General features: G+C 51.3%; 1 protein-coding gene across 1 annotated transcript in view; it reads left to right on the forward strand.

The window, feature by feature from the left end:
- The first annotated feature begins 12,440 nt into the window (after window positions 1-12,440).
- KCNK3 (potassium two pore domain channel subfamily K member 3) overlaps window positions 12,441-15,617 on the forward strand; it is a 41,943-nt gene continuing 38,766 nt past the window's right edge. Inside the window, exon 1 of the mRNA XM_038750834.1 lies at window positions 12,441-12,723. Within this exon, the coding sequence (XP_038606762.1) occupies window positions 12,441-12,723 (283 nt within the window). The remainder of the gene's footprint in view (window positions 12,724-15,617) is intronic.

Below are 15,617 nucleotides of genomic sequence, written 5' to 3' on the forward strand. Positions count from 1 at the left end.
TCATGAATTAACTTGTAGTACCGGAAAGCCGCTAGGCATTCGGAAATATCTAAGGATTAGGAAAGGCAAATGTGTAACCTGTCTTCTAAAAACAGGGAAATGAAGCCTTCGGTAATTACATGGGATTCATCTGTGGGATAAGGCAATTCAGTTAAACATAAGACAGAACTTCTTGAATGTACGGGTGTTTAAACACTAGATTGGGCTAGTGCTAGAAGGTTCTGGAGGAAAGCAGGAAAAAGCCAAACAGTGCGGATGGCCGTCCATCCTGGATGTTTTAGGTAGTTCCTTAACCGGTGGTAGAAGGTTTCCAGAGGTCTCCCCCACCCATCAGTCAATCAATCAATGGTATTTCCTGAGGACTTACTGTTATCCCTGTCACAGACAAAAGTCCAGATTGGTTGCCATTTGCCTGACCTCGCAATGGCATTGATGTTCCCAGCTTTTCCGTGAATAAATATCTCGGAGGTAAGAGTGATACTGGCTTTGAATAACGTACACAGGTGAATACATAAAAACCAGACAGACAAATGAGTCTGAAGTTAGCTAAGGGGACGGTATGACCGGGAATGTGAGGTGAATTACGGTTTGAATAGATGACAGAATTTGCCTTTTGTTTCCTTCCTAAGCCTTTTGTTTCCTGTGCCTTTTCTGATGGTGCTCAGCAGGTTGTTGGCCTCTTTAGCTGTTGCCCCACCCTGAAAAGCAAACACATATCAGGTGGGCATCCTTACTCGGGCCAAGCTCACCCTGTGGAGACCCCTGCGTATACCAGGATGAAGCTAGGCTTATCCACTTTCATTCATTCGCCCCTCTCTGTTAGCTCTTTCTGGCGTGGGAAGAGTGGGGGATCCAGTACTCCAGTTGGAGCAGCAGAGTGGAAACCTCATAAGATGATGGGCTGGAGGAAACGCCAGCCACGTCTGCAAGTAGGGAGGCCCGTGACCAGTCGTGACCCCACAAGTCCAGTTTGGATGAGGTAGGAGCTAAATCCAGATATAATTAATATTTATTCAATCGTATTTATTCATTCATCCATTCAATCGTATTCATTGAGTGCTTACTGTGTGCAGAGCACTGTACTAAGCGCTTGGGAAGTACAAGTCGGCAACAGATAGAGATGGTCCCTACCCAAGAGTGGGCTCACAGTCTAGAAGGGGGAGACAGACAACAAAACAAAACATATTAACAAAATAAAATAAATAGAAGAGTAAATATGTACGAGTAAAATAGAGTAATAAATTTGTACAAACATATATACAGGTGCTGTGGGGAGGGGAAGGAGGTAGGGCGGGGGGGGTGGGGAGGGGGAGAGGAAAAAGTGGGCTCAGTCTGGGAAGGCCTCCTGGAGGAGGTGAGCTCTCAGGAGGGCTTTGAAGGGAGGAAGGGAGCTAGCTTGGCGGATGCGCGGAGGAAGGGCATTCCGGGCCAGGGGGAGGACGTGGGCCGGGGGTCGACGGCGGGACAGGCGAGAACGAGGCACGGTGAGGAGGTTAGCAGCAGAGGAGTGGAGGTGCGGGCTGGGCTGCAGAAGGAAAGAAGGGAGGTGAGGTAGGAGGGGGCGAGGTGACGGACAGCCTTGAAGCCGAGAGTGAGGAGTTTTTGCCTGATGCGTAGGTTGATTGGTAGGACCTGGAGGTTTTTGAGGAGGGGAGTAACATGCCCAGAGCGTTTCTGCACAGAGACGATTCGGGAACCGGCATGAAGTATAGATTGAAGTGGGGAGAGACACGAGGATGGGAGATAAGAGAGGAGGCTGATGCAGTAATCCAGTCGGGATAGGATGAGAGATTGAACCAGCAGGGTAGCGGTTTGGATGGAGAGGAAAGGGCGGATCTTGGCGATGTTGCGGAGGTGAGACCGGCAGTTTTTGGTGACGGATTGGATGTGAGGGGTGAACGAGAGAGTGGAGTCGAGGATGACACCAAGGTTGCGGGCTTGTGAGACGGGAAGGATGGTAGTGCCGTCAACAGTGATAATTAATAATAATTAATAATTGATCATTATTAGATATTATTATAATTATGGTACTTGTTTAGCACATACTATGTGCCAAGCACTGTTCTAAGCATTAGGAATGATACAAGTTAATCAGATCGGACACAGTCCCTGTCCCACATGGGGCTCCCGCTCTTATCCCCATTTTACAGATGAGGTAATTGAAGCACAGCGGCGTTAAGTGACTTGCCCAAGGCCACACAGCAAACATCTGGCAGAGCCAGGATTAGAACCCAGGTCCTTCTCACTCCCAGGCTCATGCTCTATCCGCTAAGCCACGCTGCTCCTCATCCTACACCTGTCGTCCCGCTCTCAGCCTACACCTCTGCCTGGATAGGACAGGCCAGGATGGGAAACTGCAATATGTGCAGATATGTAGTGCACTCAGGAAGCTGGCGGATGTTCCCCCGCCCCCAAATTCACCAAATTCCATCCAAACCTTCAAGCTGCTGGGGGATGAACTGTTACTCTTCCGCTTGAGCGAGAATATTTTGAACCGATTGGAGACAGAAGAAGTCTTGTGGTTGCATAAGAGGACTGTAGACCCCAGTCTCTGCTAAAGGAAGATGAGGCCTTCAGCCTCGCCTGGCCAACGCCTTCTTCCTTAAGGACAGCCCCCGGGCATCGCTCACGGGAGCCCTGCCTTCTTGAGCGGTTCTGTAACAAGGCCACCCCTAACCCAGACCGGTTCTGTTGTAGCAGTGGATTTGAAGGTATTTTTGAATGAATAAAAAATGCTTAAGGAAAGAAATTAATTTTGGTGTGGGGCACCCTTTTCGGAAGGTTAATATCTTAATCTTTTGGGTTTTTTAAAATCCCTTTTCTATTTTCTGCAAAGAGGATTTGGGATTCTTGGTCCCAGTTGGAAATCCAAATGAGGCAGAATGATACGCCTCTGTTGGTTCTCCCTGCAGAGTTGTGGTCCTGGACTCTCTTCCTCGATCCTTTAAAGGTGTCTGAGTGCCTGATATTTGGGTCCTCTCCCTGACTCAGCCGCTGACTCACTGAGCCAAATGGGAGATTCACACGCTCACTCTGTGCTTCAGCTTTCCGTTCTCCCTTTATAGGACCAAGGTATTATTAAGGTAAAGGAATGAACCCAAGCAAGTGGGTTGGTCCAAAATGCATTTTTAAGCGAATATTCTCACATTCTCTGGCTGGGGCAAACCGAACGGTGACTAATGAAGGTTTGCAGTGAGGGCTTTGTTCTCTTCTCCCAAAGATTTTCTGTCAGCTTCACATCTCCCTCGAGCAGCCAGCCCAGCCTATAGCAGAACCCCACCACCCAAATGGTGCCTCTGGGCCAGAATTGGACTCCCAGGGTTTCTGCAACCCCAGGGACTCCTGAAACCAAAGCAGGAATACAGACCGAGTCACCAACAGGCAGAGAGGAGCGAGGGAAATCCAATATTGTGACATTTCATTTTCTATATATATTTCGCTTACACTGAAAGAATCAATGTGGCAAGATTGTTAATATAAACAGACGGATCCCCCCCACCACACCACATCAGCATTTTTCAGAAAATGGTGTGGCCCATTTTGCCCTATAGAACACATTTCCATATCTCGTCTATCTTTTTTTCTACCCCCCAACCCCCAGCTAGTTGCAGGAGGAGAGAGTCGGTCCCAGGCTTTCCATTTCCTAGTTTTTCACTTCGCCCTTGAGAAAGGAAGAAGGGAGGCCAGAGGAACTCTTTCTCCAGCTCCCACTTCCCGAAAAGTTTCTCTGGGCCCAGTGGGGCTGGACTGTCCAGAAACCCCAGACAGGCTGCATCGCTCACGGATCTTATAATTCAATAATAATTATAATTCAGGCTGCCCCTCCTGATGGCTGGAAGTGGCTGATTAGACATAATTGCTTTGCCTGGAGAGTGCTACCTGCTAAACAGGATCAGCTCTCACTAATTAGCCTGCTTTGGGACCATTTCCCTGAGGTCCTTGATCTTCAGCATTGTTGCTGGATACTACCCAGCGTGGCCATCTGGACTTGTGTGACTCTGTCACTTTGGGAGGGTGATCTTGGTGTACTTGCATGGGTGATCAAGCTTTCTATGAGTGTGCTGGAGTCTGGTTGAGTTTACATCGATTTCTTTTTGAGCGCACGTCTTTGTGAAGCGGGAGAGAAGGCGCTACAGGTCAGTCAAGTGGAGATGGAGCAAAAGAATTTAAGACCTGCCATTCCCCAGTTAACATCCCAAGCCAAAGGCCCTGATGGGGATCACTCACATGGGGTCTCCGTGGCAAGGTGAATGGTGCAGTGGGACCAAAAAGGAAACTGACACACACACTAATGGATGGGCCAATCAACTATTTACAACCTCAACATAGAGGGAGCCATGACCACTGGTGATATGCATTATGAATAAGTAGTAGGGTTCCACAGTCAGGCCGAAGGCCCTACGTGAGCTCGAGAAAGCCTGCAAGTCCAAATCAATCATTAGTGTGCATTGAGTGCTTACTGTGTGCAGAGCACTGTACTAAAGCGTTTGGGAGAATACGCTACAAAAGAAGAGGTAGACCGAGGAAGCCAAGCCCCCCACAACTAGGTGAGTTGAAACAAAGTCGAATGCAGGTAGCTGCAGGAGATCTAAGTGGAATCTAGCCAGTATCCAGAAGATTAGGTCAGCAAACTAACAAATGCAAGAGTTTTAAAAGGAAATTACAATAACGATGCCCCGTGGGATGCAGGGAAATCGAGGGAGAGAGAAAGAAGAGTAGATGCGTGCCATTAACAAGGCCGGAAAGGCTCTTTCCCTAGTCACTTGCACCACCCACTTCTAGATCAAACAGAAACTCCTTTCCATTGGCTTTAAAGCACTCCAACAGCTCGACCCATCTTACCTCACTGATTTCCTACAACAATCCAGCCCCCACGCTTAGCTCCTCTAATACTAACCTGCTCACTGTACTTCAATCTCATCTGGCTCATCACCAACCCTCTAGCCTGGTGCCCCCCACCCCCTTCATATATGCCAGACCACAACTCTCCCTACCTTCAGATTCTTATTAAAATCTCATCTCTTCCAAGATGCTTTCCCCAGCGAATCCTTCATCTCCCCTATTCCCTCTCCCTTTTGCATCACCTGTGCCCTTGGCTCCTGTAACCTTTAACTTGATATTCACCCACTCTCTCCCCTCAGCACTTATGAACGTATCTGTAATTTATTTGAATGTCCGTCTCCCCCGCTACACTGTAAGCTCTTTATGGAAAGGAGACATCTATCAGGTCTCCCAAGTGCTTAGCACAGTGCTCCGCACACAGTATGCATTCAATAAATAACTAATGATTGATTGCTGGATTGATCAATAGATGGATGGATCTGTCCTGGGTTCAAAGGTGAGTTAAAGCTGTCACTGCCTAGTCTCCAGGGAGTCTGGTTCCAGGCCTGGTTCTCTCCCTGAGATTAAGCAAATTTCTAATTATTTCTTCTTGGATTTTTTTTCTTTAACTCTGAGCTTGCCTTTGATTTATTTATCAATCTATTACTGATAAAACCATTTTCCCCTTTGGGGTTTCTGGGTGAGTTATTTTTAAAACAGTTGAATCATGAAAATTCTTCAGGAAATAACTCTTGATCCCCTGGGGCTGTTGTCATTTTCATTCATAACTGGAGTGACAGTTAGTCACCAAGATGATGCTCAAGGGACATTATCCAAACAGTGGGAAGAGGTGGGGCAGGGGGTAAGCAAGTGGCTCAGTGGAAAGAGCACGGGCTTTGGAGTCAGAGGTCATGGGTTCAAATCCCGGCTCCGCCAACTGTCAGCTGTGTGACTTTGGGCAAGTCACTTAACTTCTCTGGGCCTCAGTTACCTCATCTGTAAAAATGGGGATGAAGACTGTGAGCCCCCGGTGGGACAACCTGATCGCCTTGTAACCTCCCCAGCGCTTAGAACAGTGCTTTGCACATAGTAAGTGCTTAATAAATGCCATCATTATTATTATTATTATAAGAGGAGAGAACCTGGGGCAGTTTCAAGGCATCCAGCTAGAGCTCGTCCTTGAAGAGTTGCCTAATTGGACCCTCCCCACTCCTCCTCCTACTTTGAAAACGAGTCTCTATCTGCAGAATAAAGACAAGAGTCCAGCACCTTAGTTGGGGGCCAGGCTCAAAGAGGAGGTGTGGAGGAAAAGGAGTATAACCTCTGGGTTAGGGGAAATGATGGATGTAATACATGTGCCTTCCCCAAAGTCACTAAGAGGGAAGGAAGGAGAGCTTGCAATTAGAGAAATAGTACCGAGACAAGGTGCAATAATTTTAAAGAACCTAGGGTAGGGTGTTTTATAACCTCCCTCAGATGACCCATGTCTTCTGATTTTCATGAAGTAAGTTCCTTATGCGTAACCTGCATCTCTCCAGCTGCAGTTTCGGGGTCCAAGGAGGTCTCCGGCCTCAGGCCTCGCAAAGCCCGTTCCGGCTCTCAGATTAGCAGGGTGGAGTTCAGGCTGGCGGATACATCCCCTGTAAGTGGGGTGGGATTGGAGGGTGCCCCCTGACCAGCACGGTGACTTTAGTGTTCCTAGACATGCACCGAAGGATCATGTGTGTGGTGAAGGGCCTCACCCACAAGACTGCAGGGTCACCTGTGCACATAAGCCGCACTGGGCATCTACTGCCCCATTTGTCCCTGAAAGGGAAGCAAGGACACACCAGTTTCATTCAGAACTCCAGGCCGAGGATGACTGGATTCCTGAGGTAAACCTCAGACAGTCTCAGGTCCCCGGGATTCTAGCTGGGGCAAGGGAGAAATCAATCAATCAACCAATCGATCAGTGGTATTCATCGAGTGCTTGCTGTGTGCAGAGCACTGCACTAAGAGCTTGAGAGAGTACAGTACCACGGAGCTGGCAGACACGTCCCCTGCCCAAAACAAGCTTACCGTCTAGAGCGGGAAAGAGACATAAATATAAATAATTTATTATATATAACATTTAGATATAAAGCTGTAGGATGAAGAGTTTGGCTCGTGTGAGAGCCCTATGCGGGTGAGGACTCAAAGGCCCAATTTACCACAGTCCTGGCCTGGCTCTAGAGCAGGTAAAATCCAGATCAGAGCCTCTGCAGAGAGCTGGGGAACTATCTGCCATGACCCAGGCCCAACCTGTGCAGAGCTTGATCTGTTGGCCAGATCAGAGCCTGGGCGCATAAGAGAAACCATCTACGACGGTTCTTTAAATGTCCACCCCTCTGAGGTTTGTTGAAGGAGCATTAGAGTGGGACTACCCCAATCTGCGGGGGGCAGGAAAGATGGTGAGCAATCAGGACGGCCTCTTTCTCTCCCGGCACCGACAGTAGATTCTGGCTGATCTGGGAGAGAGATCCTTGGTCCTATACCATCCTTGCTGCTTCCTTCCACCACTGCCCCTGCCTCAGAAAGGGAGAGTTTGGGGAAAAAGGAATGTTGAGGAAGAAAAGTCAGTCAGAGAAGAAGGTGGGGAATAACAAGAACGGAAGGAAGAGAAGAAAGTAGACGGGCTAAGAAGGAAGAAGAAAAACTAAGTTTTGTTTTCAGCCACACTCCTAATTATCAGTATTTAGCAAGATTGTGACAACAACCCGACACGCTCATCTGCTTCTGTCAGAGGTTTGGCAACAATTGCTCTGAATGGTTTAGGGTTGAGGGATTTAGCCCAGGATGAGAGTCGCACTGGCCCTAGTACGAAGCTCACCCCAGCCTCGATCTGTCACTGATCACAGCCAGCTGCTTTGGTTTTGCTTGCCAGCTGCTAGGTGGGAATTATAATTGCCGCTGTTCCTGCATTACACCGCGGCTCCCCGGAGGGGCCTTCCAAACTCCCCTTTGGTTTCTGGCTCGCTCCCAGGAATCCCCTGGCCATCGTTTGGCCTGGTTGGCTATTTTTCCACGCCACCCCCTCACTCATACCCAAACCTCGATTTCTTCCCATCCCAAATCCCCCGGATCTCCGTTCCTTTGGTCCCACTCTCTGGCTCCGTGCACAGGGCAAAACCACGGCTCATTTGGAGAAAAAAAATCCTGAACTCACACCTTCCTTAATGGTGCAAGGGAAGACGGCTTCGCTTTGACTGAAACAAAAGGAAGATTTGCAACTCGTTCTTTTGACATCCATTTTTGAGGTTGGCAGGATGCCAGTTGTTTAAGCCCATTCAGGCAAGGTTTATTGGCTGCCTGATTGCATCCTTGTGCTTGCCTGAAAATCTGCTTGACTAATAGCTGTTGTGTAGGACTGCCTGGAGCGACGGGATGAGTCTGCCCAGGCTCTAGGGGCTGTTGTGAGGATACCAAAGCGGCCCTGAAAAGAGGGGACAGAGCTGGGGGCTGGAAAATACCTGAATTGCTACCTATGATAAGTAGGTATTCTGACATTTAGATGTCATGGGCTTAGGGAGAGGAGTGGCTCCCAAACCATTATCTCTGTCTGCCCTTTAAGCATTCTCTCTGCAAACCTTCACCGGTGCTAACGGTTGGATTTGCACTGTGCAGATTTCCAGTGGAAAAAATATTTTCCCCAAATGATCCCGCTCCAGGCAGATGTGGCCCAGGAGGACTGACTCTAAAGCAGCTTCTGCCTCTGGGAACCCCTTCCAAATTCATGCAAGTCTTCATGAATTTCCAGAGACATTCCCCCACAGGTTAAAATAACTCTGCTAGTACCCAGTGAGTCGGGTCCATCCTAAATCACCACCACCACATTTTTAAAAAAATGAATCTGTGAAGTGCTTACTATGTGCCAGGCACTGTTCAAAGTGCTGGAGTAAACACAAGGTAATCAGGTTGGGCACAGTCCCTGTCTCACATGGGGCTCACAGTTTTAATCCCCATTTTACAGATGAGGGGACTGATGCACGGAGAAGCTAAGTGACTTGCCCAAGGTTACACAAAAGACAAGTGGCAGAGCCGGGATGAGAACCGAGGTCCTTCTGATTCCCAGGCCTGTGCTTTATCCATTAAACCAAGCTGACCTCTAGGTCTTTCTTCAAGGATCTCAAGAGCCGACATACGCTCACTTTCTGCTTTGCCCATCTTTAACCCTCTAGACTGCAAACTCATTGGGAGCAGAGAATGTGTCTACCAACTCTAGTGCATCGTACTCTCCCAAGCGCTTACTGCGGTGTTCTGCACACAGTATGTGCTTGATAAATATCACTGATTCACTGATTGATCGATTGATTGATTTACCAGAGACACGGCCATCGATGAATCGAGTAATCCCCCGGTTGCCTTCATCAGTGTCTTCTGTGTGCAGGACACTGTACTGAGTACTTGGGAGAATACGGCAGAAAGAAAATACACGTTCCCTGTGCTCAAACAACATACGGTGGCTGCGCTTGTGACTGTAGATTCTGAGCCGTGAAGATCCTGAAATTCTGCTCCTCCAGCTACCGTACCTTACTGATCTTTGTTTTTGTCATTATACTGTCTTGGTAGCTTTTTTCATCTGTCTTTATGAGTTTATAACCCTCTATAACTTCTGCCCCTTTTCATTTCCAGATGGTAAGGCCCCTGAGGGACAGGGACCCTTTCTGATTCCCACCTGTGTATTCCTTCCCAGGGTTTAAAACAGTGCTCTAACGATCTCACAGCTCCATTTCCACCTGATTAGAACCCACAGCTGTCCTGGGGCAGCAAGTCAGGTTGAGTAGGGGAGAGGGGAAGGGAAGAGTAAATCACCCAATGGATCAATCAGTGGTATTTACGGCGTGCCTACTTTGAGCAGAACAACATACAATATACTTAGTAGAGTACAATAGGAGCGGTGGATTTATGCCCTTAGGGGTTTCTAATATAATGGGAGAATTCAAGAGAATTACAGATAGAAGAGAGTCAAGAGGGTATAAAAATACGACCATAAAATGCTACAGGGTGTTGTGAGTCCTTAAATGTTTAGGTGGTGAGAAAGTTCTGGCATGAGAATTTGGGCATATCAAGTGGGTGGATTAGAAACGAATTGGGAAGGTCTCCTGAGGGAGGTGTGATTTCAGAAGGGCATTAAAGATGGGAGAACTTTGGTGTGTTGGATGTGAAGGGGGAGGAAGTTCCTGATAGGGAAGTAGGGAGGAAGAGGTTGGCAGCAGGAGAGATCCGGGCAAGGCAAAGAGAGTAGACTAGCTTGAGAGGGGCTTTTTCTCTGTGTCTGGGCCTCCTAAGGTTCCCAAGAGAAGTCCCAGATTCCCCGCCACCTCCCCTCCTACCTCGGCACTTTCCCGCCCAGCATCTCTCAATCAGCCAGGACTATCTGGCAAATCTGTGGCATTCTTGAGCTGTCCGGGAGATTTTGAGGCAGACCCACATGCCTAGTGCACTAGACGAGGGCTGCTTCTGTGTTCCTGACCCCAACACAGTCCTTGGCTTCTGCACAAGCTTCAGTTTTCTGCCACATGACCGATGCTTCCCTAGGAACCAGCAAGCTCCTTCCCATTCACTCCGATCGCCCCTCCCCTGCACACCCAGGGGAAAACGCGGGCAAGGGGGAATCCAGGGCACATGGAAAGGAAAGGCCTGTCCGGGCCAAGGTCAGGCCTGTTGCTTAACCTACTGAGTTTGGGAGCTGAGTTTGCCCTGGAGAATACCATTATTATTATTATTATTATGGGAACGGGGACTTCTGGGGGCCGGGGGGTGAGGAGCGGGGGGAGTTGGTCGAGATCACTCCCGAAACCTGTAGTTGTCACCCTACCAGTGTCTCTCCATCTGCTGGCCAGGGCAGGTGCCCCTGCCAGATGGGCGGAACCACGTGCTTCGGAAGAGGAAAGGCAATACAGATGACTGAAAATGTGGTCCCATTCCGCTCCCCCCCTTCCCCGGGTACCTAATGGGTGTCAGAATATTTTCCGATCAGGAAGGCGGGAGGGAGAATGAGGACGGAGGGGCAGGGAAGAGCGCAGCATTTCGTGAATGCCAGCTTGTGTGTACTCGGGGCTGAGGCTCTGGGTGTATCTGTGTGTGAGGGAGGGAGAGTGAGAAAAGGAGAGGGAGGAGAGAGAGAGAAAGATTGAGAGAGAAAAAAGAGGGAGAGAGAGAAAGATAGGGAGAGAAAAAAGAGGGAGAGAAAGATTGAGAGAGGTAGAGAGGGAAAGATAGAGAGAAAAAGAGAGGGAGGGAGGGAAAGAGCGAGATAAAAAGAGAGGGAGAGAGAGAAAGCTAGAGAGGGAAAGACAGAGAAAGAAAAAGAGGAGAGAGAGAAAGATAGCGAGAGAGAGGGAGAGAAAGAGAGAAAAAAGAGGGAGTGAGGGAAAGATAGAGAAAGAAAAAGAGGAAAGATAGCGAGAGAGAGGGAGAGATAGAGAGAAAAAAGAGGGAGCGAGGGAAAGAGAAAAAAGAGGGAAGGCGAGAAAGGGAAAGATAGAGAAAAAAGAGGGAGAGAAAGAGAGACAGGCAGAGGGAAAAATGGAGGGAGAGAAAAAAGGGGGAGCGAGAGAAAGATAGAGAGAGGGAGAAAGATAGAAACAGAAAAGAGAGGGAGACAGAGAAAGACAGAGAAAAAGAGGGGGGAGAGAAAAAGAGAGGGAGAAAGAGAAAGGTAGAGAAAAAGAGAGGGAGAGAGAGAGAAAGAAAGATAGAGAAAAAGAGAGGGGGATGGAAAGAGAGAGGGAGAGAGGGAAAGCTAGAGAGAGAGAAAAAGAGGAAGAGAGAGAAAGATAGGGAAAAAGAGAGGGAGAGAGAGGGGAAGATAGAAAGAGAAAAGGAGAGGGAGAGAGAGGAAGATAGAGAGAGAAAAGAGAGGGAGAGAAAGAGAAAAGAGGGAGAGAGGAAAAGCTAGAGAAAAAGAGAGGGAGAGGGAAAGCTAGAGAGAGAAAAGAGAGGGAGAGATGGAGAGAGAAAGAGAGGGAGAGAGGGGAAGCTAGAGAGAGAAAGAGAGAGGGAGAGATAGAGGGAAAAAGAGAGGGAGAGAGAGGGAAAGCTAAAGAAAAAGAGAGGGAGAGAAAGACAGTGGGAGAAAAGAGAGGGAAAGAGAGAGGGAGAAAGAGGGAGAGAGAGGGAAAGATAGAGAAAAAGAGAGGAAGAGAGAGGGGAAGATAGAGAAAAGAGAGGGAAAGCTAGAGAGAAAAAGAGAGGGAGAGAAAGAGAGAGAAGGGAGGGGGGAGAGTGTGTTGCTTCTGTCTCCCTCCGTCCCTCCCTCCCTCCCTCTCCCTCCCTCTCTGTGTGTGTGTGTGTGTGTGTGTGTGTGTGTGTGTATGTGTCCCCTTCCCCGCCTCCCCGTGCGCGTCTCCCCAGTCCTTATTTGGGCGGGCGGAGCGAGAGGCGGGCGGGCGGGCGGGCGGGGAGTCCGGGGAATCCGGGGGGCCGGGGGGCCGGGGGGCCGGGGGGCCGGGACCGGGCGGCCGGTGCTGAAGGGACAGCTCCCCGGCGGGGCGGGCCGGGGCGGGGCGCGGAGGAGGAGGGCGGAGGAGGGCGGAGGAGGAGGAGGAGGGCGGCGGGCGTCGCGGAGCCATGCCCCGCGGGGCAGGGCGTCGGGGAGGATGAAGCGGCAGAACGTGCGCACGCTGGCGCTGATCGTGTGCACCTTCACCTACCTGCTGGTGGGCGCCGCCGTGTTCGACGCGCTGGAGTCGGAGGCCGAGACGGCCGAGCGCCGGGGGCTGGAGCGGCGCCAGCGCCAGCTCCGCGCCCGCTACAACCTCAGCCGGCCCGGCTACGACGAGCTGGAGCGGGTCGTGCTCAGGCTCAAGCCGCACAAGGCCGGCGTCCAGTGGCGCTTCGCCGGCTCCTTCTACTTCGCCATCACCGTCATCACCACCATCGGTAACCCCTAAAAGGGGGGGCGGGAGCGGGGGCGGGGGACGAATTGGACTTTCCGAGCGCTTAGTACAGTGCTCCGCGCACGGGGGGCGCCCGGGAAAGGCCAGGGAACGGGTGCATGAGTGAAGAGACGGGGCCCGCGGGCAGGGAGGGAACCGGCACCCCCGGGGTGGGCAGGGACCGTCTCTAGCCGCCGCCGCCGCCGCCGAATTGGACTTATCCAAGCGCCTAGCACAGTGCTCCGCGCACGGTGGGCGCCCAATAAATACCATGGATTGAATGAGTGAATGAGTGAAGAGATGGGGCCTGGAGGCAGGGAGGGGACCGTCTCTAGCCGCCGCCGAATTGGACTTATCCAAGCGCCTAGTACAGTGCTCCGCGCACGGTGGGCGCTCAATCAATACGATGGATTGAATGAATGAATGAGTGAAGACTTATAGACTGTGAGCCCACTGTTGGGTAGGTACTGGCTCTGTTGCCGATTTGTACTTCCCAAGCGCTTAGTACAGTGCTCTGCACAAAGTAAGCGCTCAATAAATACGATTGATGATGATGGTGAAGAGATGGGGCCTGGAGGCAGGGAGGGAACCGTCACCCCCGGGGTGGGCAGGGACCGTCTCTAGCTGCCGCCGAATTGGACTTATCCAAGCGCTTAGTACAGTGCTCCGCGCACGGTGGGCGCCCAATAAATACCATGGATTGAATGAGTGAATGAGTGAAGAGATGGGGCCTGGAGGCAGGGAGGGGACCGTCTCTAGCCGCCGCCGAATTGGACTTATCCAAGCGCTTAGTACAGTGCTCCGCGCACGGTGGGCGCTCAATCAAGACGATGGATTGAATGAATGAATGAGTGAAGACTTATAGACTGTGAGCCCACTGTTGGGTAGGTACTGGCTCTGTTGCCGATTTGTACTTCCCAAGCGCTTAGTACAGTGCTCTGCACAAAGTAAGCGCTCAATAAATACGATTGATGATGATGATGAAGAGATGGGGCCTGGAGGCAGGGAGGGAACCGTCACCCCCGGGGTGGGCAGGGACCGTCTCTAGCTGCCGCCGAATTGGACTTATCCAAGCGCTTAGTACAGTGCTCCGCGCACGGTGGGCGCCCAATAAATACCATGGATTGAATGAGTGAATGAGTGAAGAGATGGGGCCTGGAGGCAGGGAGGGGACCGTCTCTAGCCGCCGCCGAATTGGACTTATCCAAGCGCCTAGTACAGTGCTCCGCGCACGGTGGGCGCTCAGTAAATGCCATGGATTGAATGAGTGAATGAGTGAAGAGATGGGGCCTGGAGGCAGGGAGGGGACCGTCTCTAGCTGCCGCCGAATTGGACTTTCCGAGCGCTTAGTACAGTGCTCCGCGCACGGTGGGCGCTCGGTAAAGGCCACGGAGTGAATGCATGAGTGAAGACATGGGGCCTGCGGGCAGGGAGGGAACCGTCAGCACTTGGTGGGGAGGGACCGTCTCTAGCTGCCGCCGAATTGGACTTGTCCAAGCGCCTAGTACAGTGCTCTGAGCACGGGGGGCGCTCAGTAAATGCCACGGAACGAATGCATGAGTGAAGAGATGGGGTCTGGAAGCAGGCAGGGAAGCATCAGCCCCTGGGTGGGGAGGGACCGTCTCTAGCTGCCGCCGAATTGGACTTTCCAAGCGCTTACTACAGTGCTCCGCGCACGGTGGGCGCTAAGTAAATTCCACGGAATGGATGCATGAGTGAAGAGATGGCCTGGAAGCAGGGAGGGAACCGTCACCCCCTTAGTGGGTAGGGACCGTCTCTAGCTGCCGCCGAATTGGACTTTCCGAGCGCTTAGTACAGTGTTCCGCGCACGGTGGGCGCTCAGTAAATGCCACGGAATGGATGCTTGACTGAAGAGATGGGGCCTGGAAGCAGGGAGGGGACCGTCTCTAGCTGCCGCCGAATTGGACTTTCCGAGCGCTTAATACGGTGCTCCGCGCACGGTGGGCGCTCAGTAAAGGCCAAGGAACGGATGCACGAGTGAACAGACGGGGCCAGCGGGCAGGGAGGGAACCGTCAGCCCCTGGGTGGGGAGGGACCGTCTCTAGCTGCCGCCGAATTGGACTTTCCGAGCGCTTAGTACAGTGCTCCGCACACGGTGGGCGCTCAGGAAAGGCCACGAAACGGAAGCACGAGTGAACAGACGGGGCCTGCGGGCAGGGAGGGAACCGTCAGCCCCCAGGTGGGTAGGGACCGTCTCTAGCAGCTGCCGAATTGGACTTTCCAAGCGCTTAGTACAGTGCTCTGCACACGGTAAGAGCTCAGTAAATACAATGGATTGAATGAATGAATGAATGAATGGAGTGAATGAATGACTGAAGAGATGGGGTCTAGAGGCAGGGAGGGAACCGTGAGCCCGTTGTTGGGTAGGGGCAGTCTCTAGCTGCTGCCGAATTGTACTTTCCAAGCGCTTAGTACAGTGCTCAGCACGCCGTAAAGCGCTCAATAAATACTACTGAATGAATGCATGAATGAAAACCTCCAACTCATATCATAATCATCATCATCGTGGTCTCCGTTAGACGCTGCCTCTGGGCCAGGCAGTGGACTAAACGCCCGGGTGGATGCAAGCAAATCGGGTTGGACCCAATCCCGGCTCCACCTGGGGCTCGCAGGCTTCATCCCCGTTTTACAGATGAGGTAACTGAGGCCCAGAGAAGTGAGGGGACCTGTCCCCCAGCAGACAAGTGGCGGAACCGGGATTAGAACCCGGGACCTTCTGACTCTCAGGCCGGAGATCTAGCCATTCATTCATTCAGTCGTATTTATTGAGCGCTTACTGTGTGCAGAGCACTGTACTAAGCGCTTCGGAAGTCCAAGTTGGCAACATAGAGAGACGGTCCCTACCCAACACCGCGCCACGCTGCTTCCTACTGTCCG

Source organism: Tachyglossus aculeatus, chromosome 9 (assembly GCF_015852505.1).
Source record: "Tachyglossus aculeatus isolate mTacAcu1 chromosome 9, mTacAcu1.pri, whole genome shotgun sequence".
Taxonomy (NCBI): domain Eukaryota; kingdom Metazoa; phylum Chordata; class Mammalia; order Monotremata; family Tachyglossidae; genus Tachyglossus; species Tachyglossus aculeatus.